Genomic DNA, 18,618 nt, shown 5'->3' with positions numbered 1-18,618 from the left:
TCGCGTGTTGTGACCGATCTGAGGGGGAGAGATTGAAACTGCACCCGACTGATGTACACTCTGGCGCAGAGATGCTCATCCCTTGAGCACGCTTAATGCAGCTAAATTGTAACGTGATGGCTCGCCATGAAGTGAATCGTAATACATATGTGTTAATGTATCAATTAACAATATCTTATTGTGAAGAAAATCGGCGATATGCAGTTCTATTAAGAAAAGACAGTTTGTTGTTTTGTGAGTGGATTGAAGATGGATTGAAGTGAACAAAAAGGTGAGAGGTAATCTTCACCCCATTATACACTGCAACAAGTACATTTTTTATTTGTTTTTGTTTTGGCTTGTTTGCCAATATTAGTAAGTACGTTTAGTGGGGGCCTGGGTAGCTCAGCGAGTAAAGACACTGACTTCCTCACCTGGAGTCGCAAGTTCGAATCCAGGGTGTGCTGAGTGACTCCAGTCAGGCCTTCTAAGCAACCAATTGGCCCGGTTGCTAGAGTGGATAGAGTCACATGGGGTAACCGCCTCGTGGTCGCTATAATGTGGTATGCTCTCGGTGGGGCACGTGGTGAGTAGTGCGTGGATGCTGCGGAGAATAGCATGAGCCTCCACATATGCTAGGTCTCCGCGGTAACGTGCTCAGCAAGCCACGTGATAAGATGCGTGGATTGACGGTCTCAGATGCAGAGGCGAGTCACTACGCCACCATGAGGACTTAGAGCGCATTGGGAATTGGGAAGAAAAGGGGAGAAAATCTTCCCCCCCAAAAAGGAAGCCCGTTTAGTACAACCTTTTAAGTCAGGGTACAAGCTGAATAATCGGTTAAGAGCTAATGATTAATCGTTGCAATAATCGACCGAATAGTCAAATAATCTTTCAAATAATCGTTAGATTAGTCGATTATCTAAATAACTGTTAGTTGCAGCCCTAATATATACTGAATAGAAATAAGAACTGGTTTTCTCACAATTGTTTTGGATGTTATCTGTTTGCTTGACAGGCCTGAAACACAGGATACTGCTGCAACATTTCTTTACAAAGTGCACTTTTGGTTCGGTTCCTTTTAAAATCTGTTGTTTTGGACTTATTTTAGCACACTTTTTTATTGACTGTTTTCATTGGATGTTTCCAGTCTATGACTGCATTGCTCACTGACTGTAAACCTCTCTCTGGGGAGGTATGTGTATACTGTTAAATGTAATTGTCAAAGGCAAGTTCAGCTATTATCATAGGAAAGTTGTTTGTTTTGTGTTCCAGGAAAAAATACTAAAGATTCTCACACTGGCACAAATGTTATTTTTTTATTTATTTTTTTTGCAAAGGAATAGTTGACCAAAAAAATTAAGTGTCTTTTAGTCACCCTCTCAAACCTGTATGATTATTTTTCTTCTGTGGGACACAAAAGAAAATATTTTGGGCAGTGTTTATGCTGCTCTTTTCCATGCAATTAAAATGAATGGGGATAGATGTTTTCGAATTCCAAAAGTGACTAAGCACCATGAAAGTAAACTATATAACTTTTGCTATAAATGTCTTCTAAGGCCATATGATAACTTTGTATGAGGAACAGATCGAAATTTCAGCAGCTGTTCAATGAAATGCTTCCCCCTTCACTGTAGCTCTCAAGTCTCATTCGCGCTTCCGTATATTCATATCGCATTATGATTTGTTACGACACGAATCAGTGCCTTTTGTTTTCATTGATGTCAAACCTGCATGATGCGTCTTAAGCGGTAAATGTTATTGTACGTGGACAAATGAGATTGGAGAGCTTCTGCCGTGGAGAAGATTATCAGTGAATAACAATTAAAATTTCTGTCTGTTCCTCATACAAAATAATTGTAAGGCTTTAGAAGACTTTGAATGTAGTGCACAAGTCATGGACTTCTTTTATGGGTTTTTATTTTTAAATTTATTTATTTTTGTCCTTTTTGGAAATTTACAGAATCAGTTACTAGCCACCTTTGTTGTCCAGAAAAAAAGTCAACTTTTACTCATTTTGTGTTCTGCATACGAGTTTGGAGCAACATGTGGTTGAATACATTTTCTTTCTTGGTTAAATTCCTTCACAAAATCTTAGCAGCAGTGCTCCACTTGAACACTGTAACCTAAAGACTGAATTGGGTTGGGTAACAGGTGCCACTCAGAGCAGATCATACAGACAACTCTGGGCCTATCTTGTTTTCTAGCCCTTTTATTCCATCCAGTGGAGGTCACACAAAGGGACTCTGTGTACAGAGATAGAGGATCGCCTGGCCTGAGCACAGTCCTTATCCTTCCCCTCTATCTGAGAACTGCGGTGGAGAGTTGCATGGCTACAGTTTTCGATTGAACTGCAGTGTGCCTGCTAGTTTTGTGCGTGTGTGGGTCTGTGGCCCCTTTTCCACCGAAATGCTTGATGCTTGGCCTGGGGATCTGTGAACCTATTTCAGAAGCGACCCACGTTTCCACTGATAGTCATAGTTCATGATGTCGCAACTGACTATGTAACTGCATAACCTGCCCGCAAATAAACATGCTGCATCAGTCTTGAGAACATTTGAACGTACAAAGTTATTTGCTGCTTCGTCTTACAAGCTGCCTTTAATTGCAACAATCAGAAGTTAAAACGAATAACATTTGTAGCAATCAATTCACACACATAATATTTGTAAATCATTGCAAACAATGTGTGAAGAGTCTTAAGTACAGCACAAAAAACCTAACTACAGACTATTTCACGCACATAATTTATTAAACGAAGCAGAATATGCAATTCTGCTCGTGGATATCCTCTTTACTTGCTGCTACGTGCCTCAAATGAAACATAAACAATGAAAAATCCTTAAAAGATTTGATGTCACTAGCCAGGGAAACAGCCACCCAACCTTCGGTGTCGTTGCCCAATGTCTTGCCCAATGCGCCATCAGAAATGTTGTTACAGCAAAGTGGTTTTGAATTCAAGCAGGAATTATTTAGAGAAATTCTGCTGTAAGTTCAATGTGGAGGCTCACAGGTCAGCAGAAGTACAATGATTTGTGGGATTCGAACACCTAACCTTCGAGGTGGTATTCCAGAGATTTACACTCTGCACCACTAGTTGAAATGTCTTATCAATGGCAAAGAGACATGCCAAGTTTAGAGGCAACAAGAAGGTTGCTGGTTCAATCCCCACAGCCACCACCATTGTGTCCTTGAGCAAGGCACTTAACTCCAGGTTGCTCCGGGAGAATTGTCCCTGTAATAAGTGCACTGTAAGTCGCTTTGGATAAAAGCGTCTGCCAAATGCATAAATGTAAATGTAAAAATAAATAAATACTGTGACAGGCCTAATGGGATGACATTTTGGACTTCTTTAATTATATATTCTGGGTTCACTACAAAGCTAAGCTCAATCATTTGTGGCATATGTTGATTACCACAAAAAATAATTTAGATTCTTCTTTAAAAAAAAAAAAAGCAAAAATTTGGGCACTTTACATTTTTGATAGTTAAATCACAGTCTAGTTACATAAATTGTGATTTTGCACTGTATATTTAATTCCTTTTTACTGTAGCACTTTTACATTCCTTTTCTGTTAAAATTACTGGCATTTTCTTTATAGTGCAGATTAATCCATACATACTTTTCTCCAGATTTATTTAAAGATTATTTAAAAAAATAAAGACACTGCGTTTATCCTCTCTGGGTAGCTCATGTCACTATTACAAATGACCTGGCAACAACGTGTTTTACAATTTTGGGGATTGTTTTGATTAAAATCCTGCTTAAAAGTACTCAAACACACATTACCTCCATAAGCTGTCATTGGAAAATAGCAAACGCATGTCAAGAGTATTGACGGCAAGGCAACAGTTGCATGCCTGGTCAATAGCGCATTTAAGGCGGGGCTTAGCGAATGGTCAGTTGCGCGGAATGATTCCAGATTGTGCATCATCACCCTGTCGGTGGAAATGGGGCTTGCGCTGGATAGGAAGTGCTGATTAAAGTACATGGGGAGGTGGCCATTAAGAAACGTCAATGTCCAGAGCCGGGTTAATGACACAACACTTGTCCTTTGTCCGGTTAATCTAACCCATCTCTCTCTCCTGTTTTCTCTTTCAGACGCTACCAGACTTGAAAGCAGACAACCAGAGACTAAAGGACGAAAACGGAGCGCTGATCCGAGTTATTAGCAAGCTTTCCAAATAGAAAAGGCCCTCCCACATTCTGCGGCAGTAATGGTATTGCACATCTAGATATTAAGACAACAGCGACAAGAAGGCTCCGTCACCACTTCTGTTCCTCAGTCTCTCGCTTTCCCATGCTTCTCTGCTCCATCGATTCCTGCGACTGCGTCCCACACAGAACCACTGAGTTTACAGAACTAAGGAAAAGCGCTAGACGAGGGAATGGCATTGAACCTTTGCGGGCGGGGAAAGCCTCAAAAAAACTATTTAACCAATAAGCCTTAGTTGTACATACGTCACTTGCATCAATTTCTCTTGGCTGTCACGGAACACCTGATTTTATTTGTGCCACACTTTTTTTTTTAGTTGTTGCTCTGCTCTCAAATCTCTCTTCATGTATAGATGTGTTATGCAATGTGCAGCTCTCACCCTCTATTTCCTTCTTCCTGTCCAACTTCTCCGTTGTGCTTGAAGTCCAGCCTCCCAGTCAGAGGCACTGTCTCTCAGCAGAAGACTTCCCAGCATTCAATGTTGGCGCACACGGCTCGTTTACCCTCCTCCCGTGCACGCGCACACACTCTACACACTTTCATCTCGCTCGGCATCTCGATCCGAGCGAGTCGAAGGACCACTGGCTTTATCAAACAGGTGGACCTTGTGGAATCGAAGCTTTCACTTGTATGTGCAATATACGCATTTATTTCTTCAAAAAATGCTTTAAGAATGAGTCCATCACTAGTAAATGTTCACTTCCTGACCACTTCCATGGCTCACCCCGATTTCCTTCCTCTTCCCCTCCTCCTTTTCTCTCGTTTCTTTAAGTTTGTAGTGTAGTCGTTGGTTTATATCTTGTACTCCTCACGTTGTTTTAGCAGGTACTGAGTGAAGTTGTATATACCTGTATGTATTGTTTGAGACGGCACATGGCATGCATTTATGGTTCCCTGTCTGTTACTATTGAAATATACCAACTTCAGAGGACAACAAAGTGTGTTTTAACTATTTTCTTCTTTTATAGTCTAAAAAGTCATTGAATAACAAGAGATCCACCCTCTTGGAAGGGAAGACGCTGCATGTGTTCAGTGCATTCTTTTCAGTTTTAAAAGTGTTCACGGTAATTGTGAGATGATGATAGTAATATAACTGCTTCACTACATTTCACTCATTTTATTCAGTATCTTTGGAAGAGTGCTGTTCCCCAATTTTTTTTTTTTTTTTTTTTTTTTAAAGCTGTAGTATTAGCCAAGGTGTTGTCACTAAAAAGAAAAGCCTAGGTATCGCTAACCCAGTCCTTTTTACAATGTCTACATGCACTGTCGATGCCATGTCAGGAGTCTTGCTGTCCGGTTTAGCGAACTTTTTTGCCACCACGTAAGATGAAGTCCATGCATCGGAAACATGTTTTATGCATTTCAGTGGCCTTTTACTTTAAATACTGTAGTCGGGGGAAAAAATGATGTCGCTGTAGTTGGACTGTCAGCTGTCTCCTCTTTGGTTTAGGTTTTTAATGTTTTTGTTTTCTTTTATTAAATTTCCCATCATCTTGTAAAATAGATGTGTGGCTTCATCCGTGCAAGCTGTGCTGTGACTACCAACCACTGAGAGTTAATTAAAATAAACTTGTACATTGTAAAAATCTCTTTGCCTGTTGTGTCCTGTTTGTTTTTTGAACTTGGTGTATTTAAAAATGAGAAGTCAATAAACCGTTTTTCGGGTTTTCAAGGTGTTACATGTCATAGGAAAAATAAACTTATTCTTTGACCCTAAAGAATACAGAAAATAAATATGCGAACGATAATTCAAAGCCCCTCGCAGACCTGAAAAGTCATAGGTAGGTGCGTATATGTATATATACACAGTACTGTGCACTTGTGCACTAAGTTTTAGGCACTTGAGAAAAACGTTGCATAGTCAGGATTTCTTCAAAAATAATTGATCACTTAATGTCATACAAAGTCCAGTAAACATAAAAAAGCTAAATCAATATTCGGTGTGACCACCTTTGCCTTTAAAACAGCCCCAATTCTCCTAGGTACACCTGGACACAGTTTTTCTTGGTTGTTGGCAGATAGGATGTTCCAAGCTTCTTGGAGAATTCACCACAGTTCTTCAGTCTATTTAGGCTGTCTCAATTGCTTCTGTCTCTTCATGTAATCCCAGACTGACTTGATGTTTAGAGGGGGGCATTGTGGGGGCCATGCATGCCATCTGTTGCAGGGCTCCCTGTTCTTCTATTCTGATCTTTTCTATTTGCAAAAGGAATGTTTGGGAGTATAAAATGTATATTTTCTATTGACACACTAAAGCTGAAGATATCAATAACCATTCTAAGACAAATGTTTTTGTGAAACATCTTATGTGCCTAAGACTTTTGCGCAGTACTGTATATATATATATATATATATGTGTGTGTGTGTGTGTGTGTATGTAATATATATATATATATAATTACATACACACACACACTGATCAGCCACAACATTAAAACCTCCTGCATAATATTGTGTAGGTCCCCCTCATGCAGCCAAAATAGCACCAACCCACATCACAAAATATATATATCACAATATTATGCAGGTGGTTTTAATGTTGTGGCTGATCGGTGTTTATAAACATGCTTCTGTATATACTGTGTATATGCACATACGTACCATTTATACTGTATACATTTATTATTAATATTTGATACATTTCTTATTCCATTATTTGATTTTGATCTATATATTCTGAATCAATGTACACCAATTTCTAGTAACTTAGCTCAAAGAAATAAGACTGTAGTCTAAATTTTTATTTGTTATAAAATGCATGAATTAAAAGCATGTGAAAAACTTAAAGCTGTATTTTTGTAAATATGTATTTAAGAAAAAAGCAAAAAAATCTCTTACAGTAACTTAGCTTGCAAAACACGATCAAGAATGTATTGACATTTTGGTCACATAACTTTCATCAGGCATGCATTAAAATTTGGTAATGTATTTTTTCTTATGCACCTACCTATGACTTTTCAGGTCTGCGAGGGGCTTTGAATTATCGTTTGCATATTTATTTTAATAACATATTTAAGTAATGTTTAATTGATCATGGATCTTAGACTCAAAGCCTTATTTTTTAAATTATTATTATTATTATTAATACATTTCACATTTTTATTTTTGATCTACTGTACATATTTTAAGTGTATATATGAATTATAAACAAAGGCATGTGATAAACGTGTGTGTGTGTGTGTGTGTGTGTGTGTACAGTATCTAATCTATCTATACTATACTCCAGAGGACAGATAAAAGATTTATTTGAAGATAAATTATGCTTTTGTCATCAACAGTAGAATTGTAAAAGAGGAAATATCAAACTACTGAAGACAGGTTGACAGTGGCATCAGTGCCACTAGATGGCGTATGACAGAGTCCACCAGATGCTCTGCTCCAATCAGCTCTCAACCTTGCATGCTTTTGTTAACAGGAAATGCAGGAAAAGTGTTGCCTAATGTTAAAAATGTTGTGTTTATTTTTACTGGTCTTACATAAGTCTTGCATTTCCGTATGTGAGGTCTACTAGTATGTTTTGTGTACCTCTTTGAAGTGCCCAGCCACTCTCATGCAAAAGCATTTATCCACATCTCATCCACATTATACACATCTCAAACTAATGTTTTAGCGTTTTTAAGCCATTTCCAGACTTCTTTTAAGACTACATTAATAAATGTGCTTGGCAAAGAATGTTGCATGTTCTCATTGTGACGTTTAAGCACGAACAGCTCAAATAATGCTTTGGGGATAAGTGGTGGTACGGGCAGTAATTGTACAAAGTCATGCAATAGCACTTGTATTTTTCCATTTCCCTCTTGGAGTCTTTCAGGGGACCCCACATTCCTTCAGTTCTAGCTCAAAGCTCACTAGTCTAATCAGATTCTTGACCAAAACTAATGTGAAAAGATTGTTTCCCAGTACAGAGGGAGGAAAATGTAATTCCAAGATCATTATAGAAACAAAAGGATTCAATTCTTTTGGTGATTTTCACCAGGAGGGCAACTCGGGACACATTGCAGCTGTGCATGCGTCACATCGCATTTTGTACATATCCAAGTGCTCAAGAAAGTAGTATTTGACATCACAAGAAAAGGAAAGTAAGTGTTTTGTTGCTTGATTGAATTTACAAAGGCATGAATGAGAAAAGAAAAAAAAAAAAAAAAACATGAATATGAATATGAAATTCAGCTGGTCTTCAAAATGAGAAATCACCATAATCTAAAATAAGACTACATAATCTGCATGACTCACCCTTTAGTTTGTGCTATGTGTTCCATCTTATCATAAGGAAAGTGTTAGTGCTGTCAGAGGTTATGTTCACAATAGCATACTACCATTTGCCATTACTCTTATTTCTGCAGTATACAGTACTGAATAGTATGAATACTGTGCACAGAATGCATGTTAACCAAAAGACATTTACTATGTATTATTCTGCATTATTTATGAAGCACACTGCACTGAAAATAACCTTCCATTTCCAACTTTATCAATTAATCACAATAAAAACCATGATTTATTTTTATTTTTTTATCATGTTTTCTTGACTCATTTTATAGGACTGTTGGTTGTTAAAACATTTTTACCCAAAAGTGGATTCAAAACTCCAAATAACCCTTTTTATTATAGAATTTAATTTGCTAAGTAATGAGGCACTGACAATGAGAAGCACCCTACTGCTTCAAATGTTTAAACTGTTTTACATATTATTCTTTAAAAAAAAAATAGTAATCTAGTAAACCAGTTTTTCATTTGGGATCTGGCCAAAAGATTTGCCTTTTAACAAGGTAATACCATAATTAGATGCAAGAATGAAGAAGAAAAAAAAAAGAAAAAATCAGTATGCAAATATTGCAATTACATCATTTCCAGTGTTGGGTAAGTTACTCAAAAAGTAATCCATTAAAATGACTAACTACTGCTCCAAAAAAAAAAAAAAAAAAAAAAAAAAAAAAAACTGTAATCAAATTACTTTACTGAATATGTAATATAAACGTGTTAAAATGACTAATTACTTGTAAGTTCATTTCTATACACTTTTCACAGAGAATATGAACATATTAAATGAATAATATATATTTTTAAATGTGTTACATATTTTGGAAATACTGTACAGATACTTAAAGGAATAGTTCACCCAAAATGAAAATTCTCATCATTTATTCACCCTCATGCCATCCCAGATGTGTATGACTTTCTTTCTTCTGCAGAACACAAATGAAGATTTTTAGAAGAATATTTCAGCTCTGTAGGTCAGTACAATGCAAGTGAATGGTGACCAAAATGTTTAATCTTCAAAAATCACATAAAGGCTGAATTAAAGTAATCCATAAAACTCCAGTGGTTTAATCTATATCTTCTGAAGTGCTATGAAAGGTGTGGGTGAGAAACAGATCAATATTTAAGTCCTTTTTTTCTATAGATCTCCTCCACCTCCATGATCAGAATCGACTAGGAGGTGGCAATATGCACGAAGAATGCAAATCACCAAAAAAACAAAAGAAGAATGTGAAAGTAAAAGTGAAAGTGGAGATTTATGGTAACAAAAAAAAAAAAAAAAGTTCCTCATCCACACCTATCCTATAGCTTCTGAAGATATGGATTACTTTTATGCTGATTTATGTGATTTTTGAAGTTTCAAAGTTCTGGCCACCACTCAGATTTAAAAATATTAATGTGTTCTGCAGAAGAAAGAAAGTCATACACATCTGGGATGGCATGAGGGTGTTTAAATAATGAGAGAATTTTTATTTTAGGGTGAACTATTCCTTTAAATGTAATTACCATGATTGAAAATTAGTAACTGTAATCTCATTACAATAATTTAAAATGTACACTACTTTTTTGATTGACTAAAAAGGTAATTATCTTACAGTAACTAATTACTTTGTAATTGGATTACACTGATCATATCGATTGGATTTTGAATTTTATAAATATAAGTCAAAGGGACTTTTCACACTTTAATCTTACATTAGTTCTTTCCATATTGATTGCAGAAAATGGTGGGAAACAGACTTTTGTTCAGCTCAAATTGGGCTGTGCTTACCGAAATTAAAACCACTGCCCCCAGTGGCCAAAGCACTAAGTGTTGTTGGCCATATGGGGATGTATAAGCTCCATTTTCCAAGTGAAAATGCCATGGAGGGGCCTATACATTTTTGAGTGAATAGCTAAAATTGCACAGGGCTTTTGTGATTTATCTTGACAAACTCCTTTTGCCTTTTAGTTGACTTCAGTGTCATGGAATGTGGATTTTCTGGCAGTACATCGTTGTTCATTCACTCAAATCAACATTCCCCAGTTGAGTTGTACCTGTGTATTTACCTGTAAGGAGGCCAGAATTGGAAAGTTCAGGTGTAGAATTTATTGCCCAGCTGACCACATTCTTGCAGGCTCCTTTAATTTCTACTCATCTGGCTAGGCTTAAATCTCAATAACAATTGAAAGGACATCAGACACCTCTAGAAAACCTCAATTGCAAGTTTATCTGATTGTGACATCAAATATAAAACTAGCATGTGAAGATTAGGCCTACTAAGAATACGCATCACCATGCACTTTAAACCTGATTGGATAATTTGTGTATTGTTTGGGGAGCTACCTTGAAACTGTAGCTTCCTAAGCTACTCATAACTAAGCAGTCAAGCTACTCTTTAAAAAGTAGTGAGCTACACTACAAGTCAGTGAATCATTTATTTGAACTAGTTCATTTACCAAACCGCTCGAAAGAATCGATTAGCTAAAATGAATCGGAGTTCCCAACACTAAATTGTGATGGAATTGTTTGAAAATACTTTGATAATTTACTCACCCTCATGCCATCCCAGATGTGTATGAATTTATTTTTTCTGCTGAACACAAAGATTTTTAGAATATTTCAGCTCAGTAGAACTGTACAATGCAAGTGAATGGTGACCAGAACTTTGAAGGTCCAAAAAGCATAAAAAGGCAGTATAAAAGTAACCGAAATGACTCAAGTGGTTAAATCAATGTCTTCGTGCGTGAGACACAGATCAATATTTAAGTCTATCTTTTTTTACTATAAATCCCCACTTTCACTTTCACATTCTTCTTCTTTTGTTTTGGCAATTCACATTCTTTGTGCATATCGCCACCTACTGGGTAGGGAAGAGAATTTATACAACAACAACAAAAGAATGTGAATTGCCAAAACAAAAGAAGAAGAATGTGAAAGTGAAAGTGGGGATTTATAGTAAAAAAAGATAGACTTAAATATTGATCTGTTTCTCACCCTCACATATCATATAACTTTTTGAAGACATGGATTAAACCACTGGAGTCATATGGATTGTTATTATGCTGCCTTTATGTCCTTTTTGAGAGCTTAAAAGTTCTGGTCACCATTCACTTGCATTGTATGGACCTACAGAGCTGAGATATTCTTTGAAATATCTTTGTTTGTGTTCAGCAGAAGAAAGAAAATCATATACATATGGGATGGCATGAGGGTGAGTAAATGATGACAATTTTTATTTTTGGGTGAACTATCCCTTTAAGTGGTTTAATCATTTCAGTATAATGACTAATATCATGTGGTCACCCTGAGGAGAGCATACTAGCGCATTGGAACATGAAGAAACAAATCAAAAGTATCTGAAAGACTTTCTTTGCTCAAGTTTCAGTTATGAATGTTCTGTTTTTTGTGTTCATAATGATGCACGTTAGACTTTCGGGTGAATAAGCGAGTACAGCTGGTTTGCAATTTTGAAACCATTCCCATGCCTCCGTTCAACCAGTAAACATGCTGACAATAGTAAGAGAACATCTGAGTTGTTCAGGGACACAAAGTTACCAACTCAACTCGGTGCTACTAACTCAAAAAAATGGACAGATCAAACCAGTTAAAATATGGGCGGCACACAGAACAAACTGAATGACCCATTTTGTCGAACACCCCTCACACATCTCAGCAGATGGCATCACACAGATGGCATGGTTATGGTCCACCATTAGAGCAGAGAAAGAGGGAATTTATCTGCCATGCATGTGCTTTGTACTGATTACAAGGGTGTTGGGAGCCACAATGACCAGAGGTTGTAGTGAACAATATTTATACAAAAAAGCTAACAATTGCATACTGTGTGAAAATAAATGTTCCTCTGTGCAGTATGTTGCAATATGAATCCTCATTTGTTAGTTGGACAGTTGTTACTAAGCAACATTTATTTATCATACCAGATGAATGGTCAACGTCCACCAGTATGTGATACACTCAGTCTCATGTTTGGTTAATTATTTTATATAATATGTGGACTTGACTTTTTTTTTTTTTTTTTTTTATCTTTTCTTTTTTTGCTAATACAAAATTCCAATAGGGGTCCCAAAAAGTATTTGGACACTTAAGCTAAACTAAAACATGTATGACAGTATCCATGTACATTTTGTATTCATTTTGAACAGCTTATCTATTGTTTTATCATTTAAAACCGAACAGGTGTGAGAGAAGTGTACTTGTGCTACCTTTCTTTTAAAATAAATGCCACTCTGTTTGATGTTTTATTGTCTAATGCAATGACATTTACACATTTTTAAGTGTACAATTTATTTTTGGGGGCCACTGTATTAGTAACCTATACTTACAGGACTCAAATCTATGGTTGACAATTAACCATTCCATTAATATCTAATGCTTATTTCCATTTACAGAGAAGTACAAATATAAATGTGCCTGTGTGAAACTACATGAAAGTAAAAGCTGATTTTGGTGGGCATAAAACTTTTGATTGTCATCCTGTATGATTTTCAGGTTCGAATTGAAATATGGAAGTGATTTCAGGGCTTAGGGAAAATGTCTGTCACTGTGACCGTTCTGTGGACCACGAAGCCATTATTTCCAGTCTAATAAAAGCCAACAGGTGGGTTAAAATGTAACACAAATATGGCAGAATTGACAAGGAGCCTGTTCCATTTGTTGTGCCTGTCCATATATGGTTAAATGGCTGTGATTTTTTAAAATAATCTTCCTGCAAAACCTTTTGCATTCATAGCAGGATCCAAAAAGGAATAAATCATTCAGAAACCTTATCATCAGAGAAGGTAAACAGATCGCAGTTTATAGGTTGCAGTTTTTTTTATTATTATTATTTTAAACTTTAATATCTCCTGAAAGAGCTTCTTTAGATAGCATGTTGAGGGAATCACTCAAGTGAACCGAACATATCTGACAGCTTTTTAGAAAAGACCTTGACTCGGGAATGATAAGAAAGCAAACTAAATTTAATTCTCAAAGTGGGAGTAACTCTCCACTTATCTGCTCATTTGGAGAATGCATTATAGGAATGCTAAGTGGAATTTACTTAAAAGGGAAGCAATGTTTGAGCAGGAGTCAAAGCCAAAGCAATGAGTGACACATGAGTGTTTACTCTGTCAGTGAGTTTCCCAAAAGCAAACTGAAGCATCTCAAAATGCTTTAGAATGACCTCAGTCTGTACATCAGAGGCTATTTATAGAGCAGACGCCTTATTGTTCCCTCTTCAAATTCCACTCAATTATCTCTGTCAAAGTATACAGGGAAGAACCAGCCAGATAGACATGGCATCATAATTGGAAATGGCATTCACAATGGATAATTCACCCAAAAATGAATATTCTGACATCATTTACATTTCATCAATAACATAATTCCTATACTTCTTCCATTTGTGTTATTGCATAGATTAAATTATTTTCCTATTATGTTAAAGGTGCAATATGTAAATTTTTTCATGTAATATTTGCCTCTTTTTTTTGCCAATGTGTGAACGGCTTGTAACGTAACTTTAAAAATGTGCCCTTCCTGGACTTCCTAGGTTGCCTGTTAAAGCCTGTAGACTGATTTTCATGCGAAGGGAGCGGGCCGCTTTTGCCGGGAAAATCCAAAGGATGTGACATTTATGCACGCTGCCGAGAGCCTTGCCTCAGTGCTTCCGCTATTCAACAGTGACAACAAACTGCAACACTAGGTAACGTTATCTTAGAGATGGAATCCAGCAAACATCCGGCTCCCAGCACAACACCGACTCCTACACAAACTCAGAGAAAGCCACAAAAAAAAACAACATTCCCGTCTGGCTAAGCCGAAACGTGATCGTGGTCAAGCAAAAACTAGAGTGAACATCGGCAGGACATTTGATTCCTGGAGGGACCTTCGTTCGGTTTTGGGGATCAAAACCGACCCTGAATTGGCGTTCTTTTATTGGACACGTAAGCTTACAAAACTGCAAAGCATGTGAACTATAGTGCCATAAGGACTGATCTGTGTATTTTAGCTAACTTGATCTTGCCTGCTAACCCTGACGAATTGCAAGCTACCTTCCTTCGTAACTTTGAAATAATTTCAATGATCTTCTCTTTATACTAAAAGTCAGGTTAATGTCAATGCCAATCTGTAATTATTCAGCAAGGTAAACTACAGTAATACATTAAATGAATGCTAGATAATGTTCAAGATAATGCAAAAAGCTCCATTCATTAGTGTAACGTAACTTAGTTATACAGAAAATATATACATTCTATTATTATAAAACAATAGCGCATCGATATATCAAAATGACAGTTGAATTGTGTCAACGTATTTATAATGTACAGTCTATTTTATAAACAGCTACTGTCATCATCCACCAAATTTAGCTAACAGCTATTAATAAAGCTGGCTAGCTAGCTAACGTCGACATAGGCTATCGTATAAATGCCGTCAATGTATCATGCAAAGAAAAGTGATTACTTCAAACTACAGTCTCACATAGTCAGACCTATATCCACACTTTGTTTTAGCCCTGTTCCAGCACTGGAGAGTCAAATATAACATACAGTCTCAAAGTTTGTAGTAAAACAATCATAACTGTGTATTTTAATTATGCTAACTCATCTGTCACCATCAAGCCAGTGAATCACATTCAGTCTCTTTATTTTGTTCCCTGTGGAGTGCGCGCGATCACGAGCTACAGGCTACAGTTCACTTAACGGCCACAGGTGTCATTAATAACAAGGGTTTCTGAATCTTACATACTGCACTTTTAAAATGCAGAAAATAGTAGTAATAAAGAATGAGTAGGTGTGTCCAAACATTTGACTGGCTGTGTATCACAGACAAAAGGGCAATTCTTTGCTGTTTGGGTGATGACAAGACACTATGCAGTAGATTCAAGTATGAATTTAATTTCTTTCTTTACTGGTCTGACAACTTTATTTGGATTGTATATAAGCTACAAGGTTGGACTGAAATTAGCCAATGACTCATCAAGCCCTTTTCTGGCAAGCTATTAGAAAATTCCAGTCATTCTAGAGAGGAAATAAACATATGTGTTCCTGACATTAAACAGTGAATTCCATACTGGTCCAAATCTCGAGTTCTCTTCAATATGTCATGTGAAGAAGAGTAGCTAATCATGGGGACATGTACTGTACTTCCTCATGAAATGAAAGAATAAGAGCCATTATGATGATCTGGCAGAGGATGATGGCTGTCATAGTAACACCCAGACCCAGACTAATATCAGACCTCTCAAGACCCAGACCTAGATCAATAACAGCCCCCCAATACACAGACCAATTCCAGACCTCCTAAGATCCAGACCAATACCAGTACTAGACCCTCTAAGACCCAGACCACAATGAATACTAGACCAATACTAGACCTCCTAAGACCCAGACCTAAACCAATACCAGACCCCCTAAGACCCAGAATAAAAACAACACCAAACCCCCTATGACCAAGACCAATTCCAAACCTTTTAAGACCCATCCCCAGACCAATACCAGTCCCCCTAAGACCAAAACCAATACAGACCTTCTAAGACCCAGACCAATACCCCAGTGCCCCTCAGACCCAGAATCAGATCAATCCCAGACCCTCTAAGACACAGACCCAAACCAATACCAGATCCCCCAAGACCCAGACCAAAACCAGACCACCTAAAACCCAGGCCTAGATCAATACCAGACCCCCTTAGACCCAGATCAATACCAGAACCTTTAAGACAAAAACCCAGACCAATACCAGATCCCACAAGTCCCAGACCAATACCAGACCCCCAAAACCCAGACATAAACCAATCCCAGACCCCTTTAGACCCAGATCAATACCAGACCCTTTAAGACCCAGACCAGATCCCCCAAGAACCAGACCTAGATCAATACCAGACCCCCTTAGACCCAAATAAATACCAGATCCTTAAGACCCAGACCCATACCAATACCAGATCTCCCCAAACCCAAACCAATACCAGACCCCCAAAACCCAGACAAATACCAGGCCCCCAAAACCCAGAGTGTGTTAGCGGGGGCGTGGTCAAGCGTCCGTCCGGAGAAAGCGGTAAGGGTGCTTGCATCTGAGCTAGATTATGTTTAACACCTGTCTCTAATTCCAGTGAGCATGGGGAGAGCGGCATATAAGCAGCCACGCCACCAGCAGAGAGTAGAGAGAATCTGGCACAAGGAAGGCCACGATGCTCCTGAAGCTGAAGCTGTTATGTTTAATCTGTTATATTTGTGAAGCTGGTGTGTTTAAGTGACTACGTGCCTGTGAAGCTGATGAGTTTGTGAAGTTGTAAAGCACTGAAGTGGCCGATTAAAAGTCCTACCTGAGCCTGAAAAACCTGCTTCCCTGTGTTTTCCTTCCCTTCTGCTGTGAAGCTGTTCTACACAGACCAAGATCAATACCAAACCCCCTTAGACACAGACCAATACCAGACCTTCTAAGACACAGACCAACATCAGTACCCCTAAGACCCAGACTCAGATCAGTACCAGACCCTCTAAGAACCAGGCCTAAACCAATACCAGATCCCCCAAGACCCAGATTAATACCAGACCCCCTTAAACCCAGATCAATACCAGACCTTCTAAGACCCAGACCAACACCCATCCCCCTAAGACCCAGGCCCAAGCCAATACCAGATCAATACCAAACCCCTCTGACCCAGACATAGATCAATACCAGACCTCCTAATACAAGATACTTTCTTTAAAAGAACTCAGTGGGTCTCACTTATTTTGTAGAAACCTGCAAATAAGGCAAAAGACAATAGCCTACTGTATGTTACACATCATGCACAATTCAGAAAAACAAGGATCGCATCTTGCATTCAGAACCTCACTATCACTATCACATCATGATTATTTTGTCAAAATCGTGAAATAACAGTACCTAAACCATTTAACTGCATGATAGACAGGGTGTGGTTATGACTCTGTGAGCACTGTTGTTATCTAAGACATTGACTTTCATCATATATGAGAGCATTTAGGTCGCAAACGGTAGAGCATTGGAGAACAGTGACTCATGCTGTCTTGGGACCTGTGTGGGAGAACAGTCCATATTCATCACAAACCACTCTGATGCAGTTACAAACCTGTCTATTCTATGCTTATTAGGGAAAGTGTATACAGTATTTCATTTGCTGTTACTGGTCATCATTTCTTTGAAGTTTTTAACCATTGCTCAACTTTTAGCTGTTTTGCTGTTTATTTGAATAATCCTGAGTGACAATTTAATTTACAAATAAAATAACAAATATTCCATATCTCTTATTTTAAATTAAATCATAAAAATGCAATGTAGAATACTAATACAATGTTTAGAAAATCCATCTATCTATCAGTCAGTCTTTTCTTTCTATCTATCTATCATCTATCAGTATTTTCTCTTTCTTTCTTTCTATCTATCAGTCTTCTTTCTATCTATCTATCATCTATCAGTCTTTTCTATATATCTATGTATCTATCAGTCTTTTCTTTCTTTCTATCTATCAGTCTTTTCTTTCTGTCTATCAGTTTTCTTTCTATCTATCAATCTTTTCTATATATCTATGTATCTATCAGACTTTCTTTCTATCTCAGTCTTTTCTTTCTTTCTATCTATCTATCAGTCTTTTCTTTCTGTCTATCAGTTTTCTTTCTATCTATCTATCTATCTATCTATCTATCTATCTATCAATCTTTTCTTTCTATCAATCAATCAATCTTTTCTTTCTATCTATCAGTCTTTTCTTTCTTTCTATCAGTCTTTTCTTTCTATCTATCTGTCATTTCTATCTATATATCTATCAATCTTTTCTTTCTATCATCTATCAGTCTTTTCTATATATCTATGTATCTACCAGTCTTTTCTTTCTATCTATCAGTCTTTTCTTTCTGTCTATCAGTTTTCTATCTATCTATCTATCTATCTATCTATCTATCTATCTATCTTTTCTATATATCTATGTATCTATCAGTCTTTTCTTTCTATCTAAGTCTTTTCTTTCTGTCTATCAGTTTTCTTTCTATCTATCTATCAATCTTTTCTATCTATCTATCAGTCTTTTTTCTATCTATCTATAAGTCTTTTCTTTCTATCTATCTATCTATCTATCTATCTATCTATCTATCTATCTGTCTTTTCTTTCTTTCTTTCTTTCTTTCTATCTATCTATCTTTGTCTATTAGTCTTTTCTTT

General features: G+C 37.2%; 1 protein-coding gene and 1 long non-coding RNA gene across 2 annotated transcripts in view; both read left to right on the top strand.

The window, feature by feature from the left end:
• ppp1r12a (protein phosphatase 1, regulatory subunit 12A) overlaps nucleotides 1–5,784 on the top strand; it is a 114,361-nt gene extending 108,577 nt beyond the window's left edge. Inside the window, exon 26 of the mRNA XM_051691163.1 lies at nucleotides 4,082–5,784. Coding sequence (XP_051547123.1) covers nucleotides 4,082–4,168 — 87 coding nt within the window. The 3' untranslated portion in view covers nucleotides 4,169–5,784. The remainder of the gene's footprint in view (nucleotides 1–4,081) is intronic.
• A 2,234-nt stretch (nucleotides 5,785–8,018) lies between these two features.
• Nucleotides 8,019–17,012, top strand: LOC127436800 (uncharacterized). The gene is made up of 3 exons (XR_007896462.1): nucleotides 8,019–8,275; nucleotides 12,949–13,057; nucleotides 13,991–17,012. It is a non-coding gene; the product is annotated as an uncharacterized LOC127436800 (long non-coding RNA).
• Nucleotides 17,013–18,618: the final 1,606 nt, after the last annotated feature.

This window comes from Myxocyprinus asiaticus, chromosome 47 (assembly GCF_019703515.2).
Source record: "Myxocyprinus asiaticus isolate MX2 ecotype Aquarium Trade chromosome 47, UBuf_Myxa_2, whole genome shotgun sequence".
NCBI lineage: Eukaryota > Metazoa > Chordata > Actinopteri > Cypriniformes > Catostomidae > Myxocyprinus > Myxocyprinus asiaticus.
Note: the sequence above shows the minus strand (reverse complement) of the source record. Positions and strands in the feature narration are given on the sequence as shown.